The following is a 12,611-nucleotide window of genomic DNA, read 5'->3' as shown; positions in this document are numbered from 1 at the left end:
GGCAAATGCTAATCAATGGAAGGGAAATGCAAATGTTTCACGTCTAGCTTCACTTTATTTCACATGTCCTTCAGCAGATACCAGGAAATGCACATTGGACGAATCATTTCAGAGCAGTATCTTTTCTTAAAGGTTTAAAGCCATGTGGCTGACAATCTGACAGAAAGCTGATACATACAAAAAATTTATCATTTATCAGTCTATAACTAGCTTTACTGCAGGGAATTAGTGTTCTGCTCAAGTAAAAGACGGGTTGCCCAAAGAATTCAGTCTGCATTAAGCGCCCCCAACCCAAAGTTACTGTAAATGCATTTAAACGTGTGATTTTCATTTTGGGTTAAGGCGAAAATGGAGTGTTTGCAGTGGTTTTAAGTTTGCGGCAGTGCTATAGTCACATACTGCTGCTTCAGTATTGGACAAAAATGTTCGCGGTGGTTTTAAGGTTGCGGTGAAACGGTCCCCACTAAAACCGTGAACATAAAACAACCGCAGACATATCTGCATTTACACTATATTGCACACATATCACAGAATTTTGAAAGGAAAACCTAATGTTAGAAGTGAACATTATGCAAATAAGGTGATTTTCATATACGACATTGCTTGGCGAAGGTTGCCAAACTGTTGTGTTTGACTTTGAAATGTGCTTGTGCATTTTGCAAATACATGTAATTGCCAACAAGTTATGTTTTGGTGCTATTTGTGGTTGGTGTGTTTGTTCGTAGACAGCATAACTCGAGAAGCTGGGAATGGTAAATGGTAGGTGTGTTTTATTTCTCACTATCAAAAACCAACTGACCAAAATGTAACTTGAATGAACTTAATGTAAACACTTCAGCGTCTCATTGGAGTATCTAATAACTCGGTTAACTTAATAACTATCAAGTATGAGGCAAATTCCAACAATATGTACAAATGTATTTCTTTACAACAGCATTACAAGTAACTATCAAGTGTGGTAAGTTACTGGTAACTGAAATCAGAACTTACAGAAGTGTGTTTTAACAAGTAGCTGTAAACAACAGTTCAACAACAAACTAATGTCGTTGACTCGTAATGAAAAAAGTTAACTCAAATGATGGGGCTTCTCTCAAGCAAATTCTGATCGTACAGTTTGCATGTCATTGTGTGTGAGCTACCATGTAGGCATTTCTAAACAAATTCAAGCAAGCTTTCCTCTTTTAAGAGAATAAATCTTATACTTTCAACTTGTATTTTATTCCTTATCATTGTGACAGTGTTTGTCTTATCTAATGACAATGTTACATGCGTTCTGTGCTACGTACATGGTCACTTTATATACAGTATATCTAGAATAAGGCTAATGATCTGTAACGGTTAAGTAGATGAGAGATGATTTTGTACAAATAACAAATTGTAAATATGTACTATGAATGATATTATCAGATTTGATTTCTATAGAAAAGTTTTAAATATTTTACATAGGCTACCCATGCCTGATACCTTTATGATGCAATTTGTGAAAAAACCTGAAACATACAGGTCAACAATGGCAATCTTTGAAGTTTGAAGAAATAAAAAGACTGTACCGTCTGCACAATGAGTTAATGTAACTCATAGACCTTTGTTAGAGGTAATATAATATTTAGAATGTTCATACCAGTTTTCAGTAATATTGTCAATGTTGCATCCTGGTAATATTTTGCCCGAAGGACGACATACTACCTATTGCCACCGCGTTTTTTCTTCTCGTCTGTATCGTGTCCGTGGCTTTTCTTGTCGATGCCGGGCCCTCTTTCCGTCGCCTTGTCCCCGCGACACTTTGGGCAGTACCACTTGCCCTTGGGTTTGTTGTGAAGTGCGACACAGTCGAAGTGGAACCATTCGATTTCACACTCCTCATTGTCACAGCCAATCATTTCTCCGTAGGACACTTGGTTACACAGACAGTACCTGGGTTCGTTCGGATCAATGGCTAGCTCGGACGGCGAGCTCTCCCGCTCCTCGCGCTGCTTTTCCGCTTTCGCCTTTGAACGTTTCTTCTTCTTGACGGGTTTGGGATTGTCACTGGGGATATCCTTGTCCTGCGCCTCTCGTTTCTCGTGGCTTCGCTGCCGCCGCGACCGTTTGTTGTTCCTCTCCGGAGGCTGCTCGGGTTTGATGATCTCTGGTTGGTTGTCGGTGTCCTTGCCGGCGTCCAGATTCCGCTGGTCTTCGTCCAGTTGGCGTGCCCGGTTCTCGACCATGTCCACCATGGAGGAGACCAGCTGAAGCTTCTCGTCTCCGAGCTCTTGACTCTTGACCAATCCGCGCTGGATTTGGATAAGCTTACGCCGCCGGACGATGGGATCGCTCTCGTTCAAGTAACGCTCCTGGCTTTCCTCTATCTCCTTCATGACTTCTGCAGAAGGAAGAATAATACACAAAAAACGGTCAATATCACAACTCCAAAGAACTCCTTACAGATAAGAATATGTTTATGTTTTGTGCTTTTATTTGTGCTGATTCTATTCTTGTGGCGTCAGATAGATTTTTGAGGGGGGTCATATTCTACAAAGCTTTCTGGAAAAAAATATATAACAACAGAATTTATGGAACCACTTTGCTAACGTACTTTTTTCGGCATTGCTCAGTCCTTCACGTGAAAGTAGCATGGGTACGGAACTACGGATAGTTGTTTACAAAAGAATAAACATGGAACGCTATGAATTTGGGACAAATAAAGGCGGTGAAGTACGACTAGTACATGTGCATACGAGGGCTTTCCGCATAATAGATACTGGTCACAAATTATGTACGGACAGATGTAGGGGCGGGGACTCGACTTGAACTCCTTTAGTACAAAAGGAAAACGGTGGTAGTAACCTACCCTGGAACTGGGCGTCTATCTCTCTCAGTTGAGACACGTTCCGTTGCAAGTCGTCTGGTAGCGACTCGATACAGTCCAGGTAGTCTTCCACGTACGTCACCGCGCACAGCTCGTCCACAACCCGGGGGGTCAGGCCCTTGCTGCCGCCGTCCTCGTTGCCCGGCATGACTCGAGAAAAAGCCGCTTTTTGGCGGGCGAAAGAAAAGCACAACACTGGAGAGTCTCCGGTCGTCTTTCCTCACAACACCAAAATGGCCGCCTTCGGAAACAAAGCTCGCGCCCGTAGTGCATGATGGGAGATTTAGACTAAACCATATAATCTTAAGGGTTTCTATTTAAGATATTGAAAAAGGTAGAGGATTTATTTTGTTTAAAATCCATAAAATAACCAACAATACTATTTGAAATATTTAGAATATTTAACATATAACTTTTACGAAAGGTCGTAACGTTCAGCATTAATGTTTTTGGAAATATGTTCAGTTTTAAACTTTTTGTTCCCCCAATAAAGATTGAACAGTCCTTTATTTAAATTTGCAGAAGGTCACTGGTCATACGGGAGCGGGCTAGTCCATGTGAAAAATCATGGCGAATCACATAGTTGGTGCCACAGGTCGTACCGTTACCAGCGGCTTTCTCAAGAGTGTGCTACAGAACGGCGTCGGTCGCTATGTCTGTCAGCTGCAGAGAATAACGCTGAAATTCTGCAAGGCGAGCGGGCAGAGTAGGGGAGTCAGGTCTGTATTTGTTTGTGGAATTAAATCAAAGTCGTGGGGAGGGGGGCATGCATATGTTTTTTTCCAGAATTTCCTGTGCAGATTTTATGTTTTAGCTAATATGTTACATAGATCAGTTGTTTACCATCCTAGCAGCATGAAAAATGTCTTTCATTCTTGTTTACACTGAACATAATTTGTTTTTCTTTGTTAAAAATTATTGACCTTTGACCCATCAAAAATAAGGTTATCAATATTTATCAATATTTAAGGTTAAACAATATCTATGTTTAGCCAAATTTCCAAAAACATGTTGTTTACTTTAAAAAAAAGTCATCCAATTGAAAAGACTAAAGACTGGTACATGTATTATATGATATATCAGAAACTATTGTTCTAACATACAGTAGAATCCGCTTAACTGCACCACCCATTTGTCAGCGTTTTTGGTGCAATTATCCGGCTGGTGCAATTATGCGAAATGCCCAGCTGGACCGCACCACCATGGGCGAGGGGGTGTACTGTTAGTCAGAAACACTAGCACAAAGAAAAGAGACGAAATTATTCAGTTATTAACTTTATTTATTGACCCTTTGCTGAAAATAAAGAAATGACGACGAACCTGTTTTAAAACATTTTGCATTCTTTCATTTTTCCATGCGACCTACCGCATTATAACACACGTAATGTTACAGGGGAGGCATTCTGAAACATCGTCATGCCACTCATGGGATAACAGTTTCTGTGTTACATTACGTAGAGTGCAGTTGTCGATTTACGTAAATCATGTACCGCCATGAAACTAGGAATTGAAACTAAAACTTGGTTACTGATTATGGGTGACACGCCCGGGACCTCCCTTACGATTCCTATCAACGTAACTGTCAATGGAGACCGCCTTCTTTTGTTACTCAAAACAGTTTTAAACATATTGGCGGTATTGCGCCTTTACACCGGCAGGTATCGGCTCATTTGTACCGCGTTTGCCGATTTTAGCGCACCTTTTCAGTTACCTTGTCGAGGATTTTTGAAAAAAATTGGTGCAGTTATCCGGCATTGGTGACCATGCGCGGTGCAGATATGCGGAGTCACTAACAATGCAGTGAATGGGAACCGATTTTGGATATTGGGATTCGGTGCAATTAAATGGAAGGTGCGTTTATCCGAGCTGCAATTAAGTGGCTTCGTCTGTACCACTAAAATTCGCAAGAACTTAGCGAACACACTACTACACTTTGTTGTACGCATGAAGAAATGATTTTTTGATAAAATGACAGCTCAGGTTGTTCTTGTGCAGCTACAGCTTCAAGTTCTAACTATGTTTTTGTTTGTTTTCCACAGAGATTACGTAGAGAACCACTTACTAGACTTTGCTGCAGTGAACCCAGGAGTTGTGGTTTATGTCACCCCCAAGCCTCAGATACATGCTCGAGTAGTGGCAGAGTATTGTGAGTATGCAAAGATCACATTCTTTGTACATGTACTGTAAATTCACTTATTTTTGTGAGGACTTAATTTCGCAACAGGAGGGAAATTGGGTTGACTGTATTTAAAGTTTGTGGGTGAAACAATTCTGTACTACAGTCGTCAAACAATGAAATTGCATATTGATGGTGTCATGAGTTTGTGGCAGAGAGGTCACCGGAAAAATAACACCACTACAAACACTTTGAGATTCACAGTAATTCTGTTTTGTTGTTTTGTGTTTTAATTCTTATGTAGCTGTAAATGATTTGGAGTACCTACTAAGATAAAACTTGTTTAAGATAAAACTTGTTCAACTGCATCTTTTGTTGTAATAGCAGCCAAATTTCAAGGCAGGATATGGAAAAAATATTAAGATATCCCACATACATAAACTGGACATAATTTGTATGTTGCCTTTTTTTGTATTGTTACAGTGAATGGCGAGATCCACACCGTATTCCTGGATAAGAAATCAGCGGAGGAGATCCAGCAACACGTACAGTCGCTGGTCTGGCGGTCAGGACAGCCGCTGGTCCGTCTACGTAAGACACAGCACACAGAGAACCCCAGCATACAGGGACAGTGGACGCCTTTCACAAACAGACCATCCAATACTACAGCAGCTTTAGAAGAGAAACTTAAAAGTCTTGCAAAATAATGACCCACTATGTGTTTATGACAGACTTAAGAATAACTAAAGATAGACTTTATGTTCAGTGTATGTGAATAAAGCGTAGCAAAGTAGTTAAAATTACATTTCTGTGCATGATTTATCCTATTAAACTTGTGCATTTCCTATGTTCAGTTCTCTGCTTTTTTTTGTGCAGGTTTCTGGCTCGGCTTCAAATTGCATGTTGCATTTGAGCCCTGTCAATAAATAACAATTGTTCCAAATCAACATTATTGAAATAGCTTACAAAGCCCATTTTTATGCTCTATTGGTACTTTGTTATTAGGTTAAAATTCTTCTTCGGTCTGTCAAATATCTACCATTATATTAGATACTTAGGCCAGGCCAATTTAAACTGTTGATTGTCAGCTTTTTTCAGAAAAAAATGGAGCAACAGAAAGAAAAACATAATTGTCATCTTTTTGAAACAGACTAAATCAAAGTTTTCTTCTTTTCAGTTATGGGGTATAAAAGTAAAACATTGGACCTTGTTAGAAGACACTTTGGATTGCTATAGCATATCTTATGTTACATTAGCCATCAGTTATGAATCAAGACTTCAATGTCCCTTTTCCCAAAAGTATATCTATATGACAAGGTGTAAGCCTCAGGCGTCAAACCTTTGCACATAAACGAACCCAACACACTTAACGAGAAGAGTAGGGGTGACTCAGTGTCCTTGGTTGAAAAAGCGAGCCGTAGCAAAGCCGCAGTGCACTACTACATGCATAAACTACATTGTACTTGAAAAGGTATCTTGCTTCACCTCAGTTGAGGATGGCTGCTTTACAATTACTTACTATATCGATGTACCATATCTAATAGCCTATTAGAAATACTTGTGCTTTTTTTCTTTCTCTGGTTTCACAGTGACACAATGTGAATCGGACTAGTTCACTGCGTCTTTTCCCTTATTTACATGTAAACACACTTAATGTTGTTTGTCTCACGTCCTAGCCAAACTAGATACATATCCAGCCTATATTCACAGTGAATGGGAAGCTTTACCAACAAACCGTCTTTGTGTAGGTTTCAGCTAGGTCGTTTCTAACTACGTGCCGGTCAACTTGAAAAAATAGTCGCCTTTCTTTCAACCGATTGAAGAATCTAAACCAAACACAAATCTCCGTGGAGGGTAAAGTTTGCTACATTGAGACGGGTAACCTTAGTACTACTGACCCATACAATAGGTGGCCGCGGTCCGATCGTATACAGTTCACGCGTACGGTATAATACAAAGACATGTGGATGGAATGACTGTATGGGCCGGCTTCAGGTAGCCTAGGGTAAGGAGGGTAGGGTGTCACCGTACATAGTAACGGGGGTAACCCAAAAGGGGGTGTTGTAAGCAGCACAGTCGGTAAAGCCACTGCGTGCACACACACATACACACTCATGGCGGTGAATCTACGGAGACCGAACGTACAGGAACCATGAACAGAGGTAAGATTTGTAAGACACGCTCTGAATGTAACAGTGAATGTTGGTACTAGTGTAGACGTGTCTTCTTGGTTAGCTTGTGGGGTAAGTGGTTTAGCAAAGCATATGGCTTAGCTTTGTTGGGGGGAGGGGTATTCATTTTTTTCGTAAATAGTAACCCATTGTGTCGTTACGATGCAAAGATTTCGTTGAGGGCTGAATAGTAGTTCTTTTATTCTTTATATGATTAAAACGTGATATTTTTCAAAGATAGTAAATGACAAATATCGCGCTGCGATATAGCTTGGAACTTGACTGCGATTTTTTGATGGTGAAATGAATGCGAAATTGAAATGAAGTGTCCAACATGAATTCCATATTTTGCAAGTTTCGGGGCATGCTTGTTGTGAGATTAAGAAATAGCCCACTAAAAACTCGTCTGCGAACAGAAATCCTAAATTTGCCGCATCCATTTAAAATTATATCGGATATCATATTACTTACACTTTTGTACCTTTTGTACTAAGATCTTCACAACGCAGTCATTCTCTTCGTCACCGCTATCTTGGAGATTTTGACATCTTTGTTTTTCCTCTAGACAAACCATTTGTATGTTTGCAAAGCACTTACAAGACGTTTATACGCGACACTGCTACGTGGTGCCGTTAACGATGTTTTGGAACATAACACTAACGGTACGCACAACCGATGTCGGCATTGACACAAACAAAATAGAATAAAAGTTGTGACAGGACAACGATGTTAAGCCTTACTATGCTGACGATAGTCTATATGTTGTACACTGTATGTGTTTGCATACATAAATGTTCACTCCATCAGTGCAGAAAAAAACGACATGAAAAAGTAGAACAGTGCACCATGGTCGTGTTCGCGCCACGTGTGTGTAACATGCTCGACTTAAATGATGTTAAAAAGAACTAGATACTGAGACTATACTGACTTGTATCATATTTCGGACTTCCACAAATGAGCTCGCTGTGCGTTCTACTACAAGGAAAGAAAAGCCCACAAAGAGATAGTAATCTTTGGTACTGTGTATCAATGTTCCATTTCTCAACATTTTATCGCAACACCTGCGACACTACATCCATTGGAGATTACTGACACGGAAGAAATTGCTTAATGAATACATGTATAGAATATGTGTCACAATGGTTTGCATGCACAAGGCTGTTAACTCTGTCCATTGTGCAAAGATTACAGATATTAGTGTGTTAAAAAGATCCAAACAAACGTGTACCACAAAAACGTCCAAAGAACATGCCACGATATGCTTAACCCCACTTACTTTTGAGAAAGGCCCTATTCATTTGCCGGAAGAAGTGAGGATCTAGTCCAAACTAGTAACGGTGACATGTTTACCAACCGGGTAACAATTGTAACGTTCAACGATTTATTGTAAACTATGGGACAGATTGTAGCTATCATCGGTGAATATGTGCGTTTTTTTTGTGATGGAGCCACTGCGCCAGTTTCCGAGGGGAAAGTGTTTTTTTGATGGTGCAATTCTCAATAATAGGAGAATTCGAAGGGTACAGGTTTGCCACAATTATATTATTTCAGTTGAATACAATCAGAAACTATTGTATTTTGTTGCCATAAGAACTTTGATACTCTTCAACAATAGCGTTAAGTTAAAGTATATAACTTCTGTCTATACAGTGCTAACCCCATCCCCTGACTCTATGTAGGAACCCCAAGGTGGACTGAGGTGAGGTACAGCTGCCCGTGACGTCATGGCATATTCATCATGGCGGCTGGCAGACAAGCGGTACCTCGTCACTCCCAAGGTCATTCGGGCCGACCTCCGCAGTCGGGGCTTCAAGGCCGTCCCGGAAGAAGTCGTCCAACTCCGAGACGTCGAAGTCTTAGATCTCTCCAACAACGACTTGGCGCTGTTACCTCAACAACTACGCTTCCTCACCCGTTTGAAAGAACTAAGACTCGCTAGTAATAGTCTAAAAGTGTTGCCGTCCGTGGTACTGACATTCCAGCGGTTGGTCGGGTTGCATCTTTATCAAAATGAACTCTCGGCCCTTCCTGAAAGATTCGGTCTCCTCACAACCATCCGGGTACTTGATTTGAGAAGTAATAAGTTCGCTGTTTTCCCGTCCGCCATTTTGTCCCTCACACAACTGAAGGAGTTGAACATATCTCAGAACAAGATAGCGGTGGTCCCCGACAACATCGAGAAACTGTGGCAGCTCACGGACCTAATAATGGACCATAATCAGTTGTCGTTCCTACCAGAAACGCTAGGAAACTTGTCGCAACTCAGGGAACTGCGAGTCCAGGGAAATCCGCTGGCATGCGTCCCGGAATGTATCAAAAAGTTGAAACGATTGCAGAGTCTTTCTTTGGGAAACTTTCTCGGTTTGGGACAAGAGGACGGTTACACCATCTCCGAGTTACCGGAAGACGTCGCTAAACTGAACCTGCTCACCATCATGACAGTTCGTGGAGGGTTACTGACGTCACTTCCGGACACTTTCGGCACCCTGAGACTCAAAGAGCTGGACTTTTCCTTTAACTTATTTGCGGTGGTTCCTAAACAAGTAATCGAAGTCAGCACCTTGGAAAAGCTGAACCTTTGTTACAACCGACTTACAAACCTACCTGACGATGTCCACAAGATGCAGAAGTTGAAGACTATGATCCTGTACGGAAACGAGATCAAAGAGTTGCCGCCGCCCGCTCTGAAACTGTCACGGCTGGTCATGCTGAACTTAGACCACAACCAACTCGTCACTCTGCCGGACGACATAGGTAAACTAGAAAGCCTAGAGTACTTGCTCGTATCGGGCAACAACATGGACTTCTTGCCAGAGGGGTTGTGTAATCTGAAGAGTTTGTTTCATCTCAATATCAGCGACAACAACGTGGAGGTGCTACCGGCCGACTTTGGCAAGCTTCCGCGTTTGAAGAGCGCCAGACATCTTCATACACATGGTAACCCCCTAGTGCAGCCTCCGAGACGCATATGTGATGCAGGTATGGTGGCGATCAGGAGCTACCAGGAGCAACTTCAGCGTTCGGAAGTCGTGCGCACGCCGCGCATCAAACTGTGCGTATTTGGAGACAGCCTTGCCGGGAAAACCAGTCTTGTTTACGGTCTGATGTACGGGAAACCCCCAAGAGCAGCCTCTCAAACCAGCCGCACAGGGGTAACCAAGATCAAAACATGGGATACAAAAATGGGCGTGGAGTTCGAGGTCTACGACTTCGGCGGGAACCAACTTTACAACCTGCTGTACCAATACTTTCTGACAGACGGCGCTGTGAACATTGTCACCGTCAACCTGCAGTCCTACAATCCCTCCAAGTTTTACAACGCGGTCGGGTATTGGCTGGATCTCCTGAACGCCCGCTCGCCGGGAAGTACGGTTCTTTTGGTTGGTACACACGCAGACAAGTGCAAGCCAGACAGGCTACGAGACAGATGCGAAGATGTCCAGACTCAAGTAGAAGTCTTGCAGCGGCGGCAACTTCAAGAGGCGAAAGCTCAAGAAGAGAGAGTCGACATCCTTGTGGAAAAGACTGGGAAGCAATCCAAACCTGGCATCAAAGTCAAGGACATACTTCCAGAATGGGTGCGAGAAAGACGAGACAAAGCTAAAGCACTACTGGAGAACAGGCTAGAAATTCTCCCAACTCTCATGCCTGTTGGTCTTGGTAAGAATATCCAGGGAATCACTGAACTAAGGAACGAGCTAATGTCCCAAGTGACCGACATAGCCAAGTTCCCAGTCATGAAGCGGCTAGTCCCACAGACGTGGAGCGACTTACAGAAGGTGCTGCAAGAAGAGCGTCGGAAACCTCGGGTGTGGCTGACGTGGCGCGAGTGTTTGAGGCTAGGCCAGCGGGTAGGGTTGAACATAGAGAGGCTGAGGCTCGCGCTAGACCACCTACAACTCACCGGTACACTTCTACGATTCCCCCATGTCCCCAGCCTTTCGGACTACGTTTTCCACGACCCAGGCAAGCTTGCAGGCGTTCTGAAAGAAGCCCTAACCCCCAACATGGAAAGCGTTCTCAAAGAAGGCAAGATCCGCTTCCCGGACGTTAGATGGAATGACTTAACAGATGCAATAAGTGTGTTCAGAGACATGAACTTTCTGTCGACTAAACTACTAGAGGGGTTGCTACAACCCTGTTCTTCAGCAACATATGACCAGAAAGCGTTAGTTTCACTCCTAGAAGCGTGTGAGCTATGTTTCGGTGTAAAAGATGACAGCGTCCAAGAGGACTTGTTTGCGAGCTGTCACTACTTCCCCGGCTACCAGCAAGCCTCTCAACCGGCAGACCTCATCGACATTTGGGCGGAAGATCTCCCAAATCGTCAGGAACAGTTACAGCTCGGGTGTCAGATCCGCGGGTTCTGTCCACCGGGACTGTTTGAGCGTTGGTCTACAAGGGTTAACCGTTTGGTACAGGAGAGAAGAGACTGGAAAGACGGAATGGTCGCGCACAGAGGCGGAGTGCCCTTACTCGTGGAACGCGTACAAGACGGCTCGAACGTTGAGATAATTCTATCAACCCGCGGACAAATCAAAGAGGCGTTTCGGATGTGGAACGCGACTTTACCGCTGCTTACTCATCTTTTAGAACTGTTGGGTGAGTGGCCAGGGGCGCTGTTCTCTACCTACGTCACGTGTGCTCACTGCATCAAGCAGAAGTTGGAGAACCCGTACAGGTACCCAGAGGAGAACCTGCACCAGCCGTACGTGGTGGGCATGACTAGTGTTAGGTGTCCCAGGTCTATGTATAAGGAGTCGGTCTCAGCAATGCTGGTTCATCCACAGTTATAGTAGTAGCCAGGGTACCATCCTCCGTAGTAACCGCTGACTCATCTTTTCGCTTGCTAACCACGGATCCGTACCTAGGCTCGTTATAAATGATGGCAAGAAAAACTGTAAAACCACAACAGGAGGGCTATGGTCATCAATTTTTAACTCACACCTGGTAAAATGAGATGCTTTTCACATGATGTCACAGCTTTTATGGGGTCCTTGCACGCACGTGACTATGATGTCATCATTACGCAAGTACGGTCCGCCATGTTGGCTGGTTGAGCCCTGGCTTGAAATTTGCATATGCATGTCATTACAAAATTACTGGACTGCAAATCGAAATGTACCCGGCATCCAAAATGGTAGACAATACTCAATACGTAATGATGACTCATGATCTCATAGTAATGTGTGTAAAAGGTACAACATAGTTGTATTGTAACAGAGCAACCAAGATAAACGAAAAAAAATCTAAAAGAATGCTAATCATCCTGCAATTATCGAAAAAAATTATGAGTGAGAACTTATTCAATAGCATTCACAGAGTGGAGCGAATAAAGTATTCTATTTGACATTGTGCCATGATCACTTCTTTCCAATCTGGGGTGTTTCAGTTTAACCTTTAATACACTGAAGTAGCCGTTTGGCACCCAGCTCCCTATTGGTTACGGAGTTAGGCAGCAGGGAGAAGGTTAAGT

General features: G+C 42.8%; 3 protein-coding genes across 3 annotated transcripts; 2 read left to right on the top strand and 1 right to left on the bottom strand.

Moving 5' to 3' along the window:
- Positions 1 to 1,565: 1,565 nt before the first annotated feature.
- LOC136448416 (inhibitor of growth protein 1-like) lies at positions 1,566 to 3,107 on the bottom strand. Its single transcript, XM_066447900.1, has 2 exons — positions 2,831 to 3,107; positions 1,566 to 2,362 (listed from the first exon to the last, which is right to left on the bottom strand). The coding sequence occupies exons 1-2, from the start codon at positions 2,994 to 2,996 to the stop codon at positions 1,683 to 1,685; spliced, it is 846 nt and encodes a 281-aa protein (XP_066303997.1). The 5' UTR covers positions 2,997 to 3,107; the 3' UTR covers positions 1,566 to 1,682.
- Positions 3,108 to 3,385: 278 nt separating this feature from the next.
- On the top strand, positions 3,386 to 5,757 carry LOC136448059 (large ribosomal subunit protein mL43-like). The gene is made up of 3 exons (XM_066447171.1): positions 3,386 to 3,567; positions 4,888 to 4,994; positions 5,448 to 5,757. The coding sequence occupies exons 1-3, from the start codon at positions 3,416 to 3,418 to the stop codon at positions 5,669 to 5,671; spliced, it is 483 nt and encodes a 160-aa protein (XP_066303268.1). The 5' UTR covers positions 3,386 to 3,415; the 3' UTR covers positions 5,672 to 5,757.
- Positions 5,758 to 5,867: 110 nt separating this feature from the next.
- On the top strand, positions 5,868 to 12,485 carry LOC136448056 (malignant fibrous histiocytoma-amplified sequence 1 homolog). The gene is made up of 2 exons (XM_066447168.1): positions 5,868 to 7,126; positions 8,815 to 12,485. Exon 2 carries the CDS (start codon positions 8,860 to 8,862, stop codon positions 11,929 to 11,931), a length of 3,072 nt encoding a protein of 1,023 aa, XP_066303265.1. The 5' UTR covers positions 5,868 to 7,126; positions 8,815 to 8,859; the 3' UTR covers positions 11,932 to 12,485.
- Positions 12,486 to 12,611: the final 126 nt, after the last annotated feature.

The sequence above is a fragment of the Branchiostoma lanceolatum genome, chromosome 14, assembly GCF_035083965.1.
Source record: "Branchiostoma lanceolatum isolate klBraLanc5 chromosome 14, klBraLanc5.hap2, whole genome shotgun sequence".
NCBI lineage: Eukaryota > Metazoa > Chordata > Leptocardii > Amphioxiformes > Branchiostomatidae > Branchiostoma > Branchiostoma lanceolatum.
Note: the sequence above shows the minus strand (reverse complement) of the source record. Positions and strands in the feature narration are given on the sequence as shown.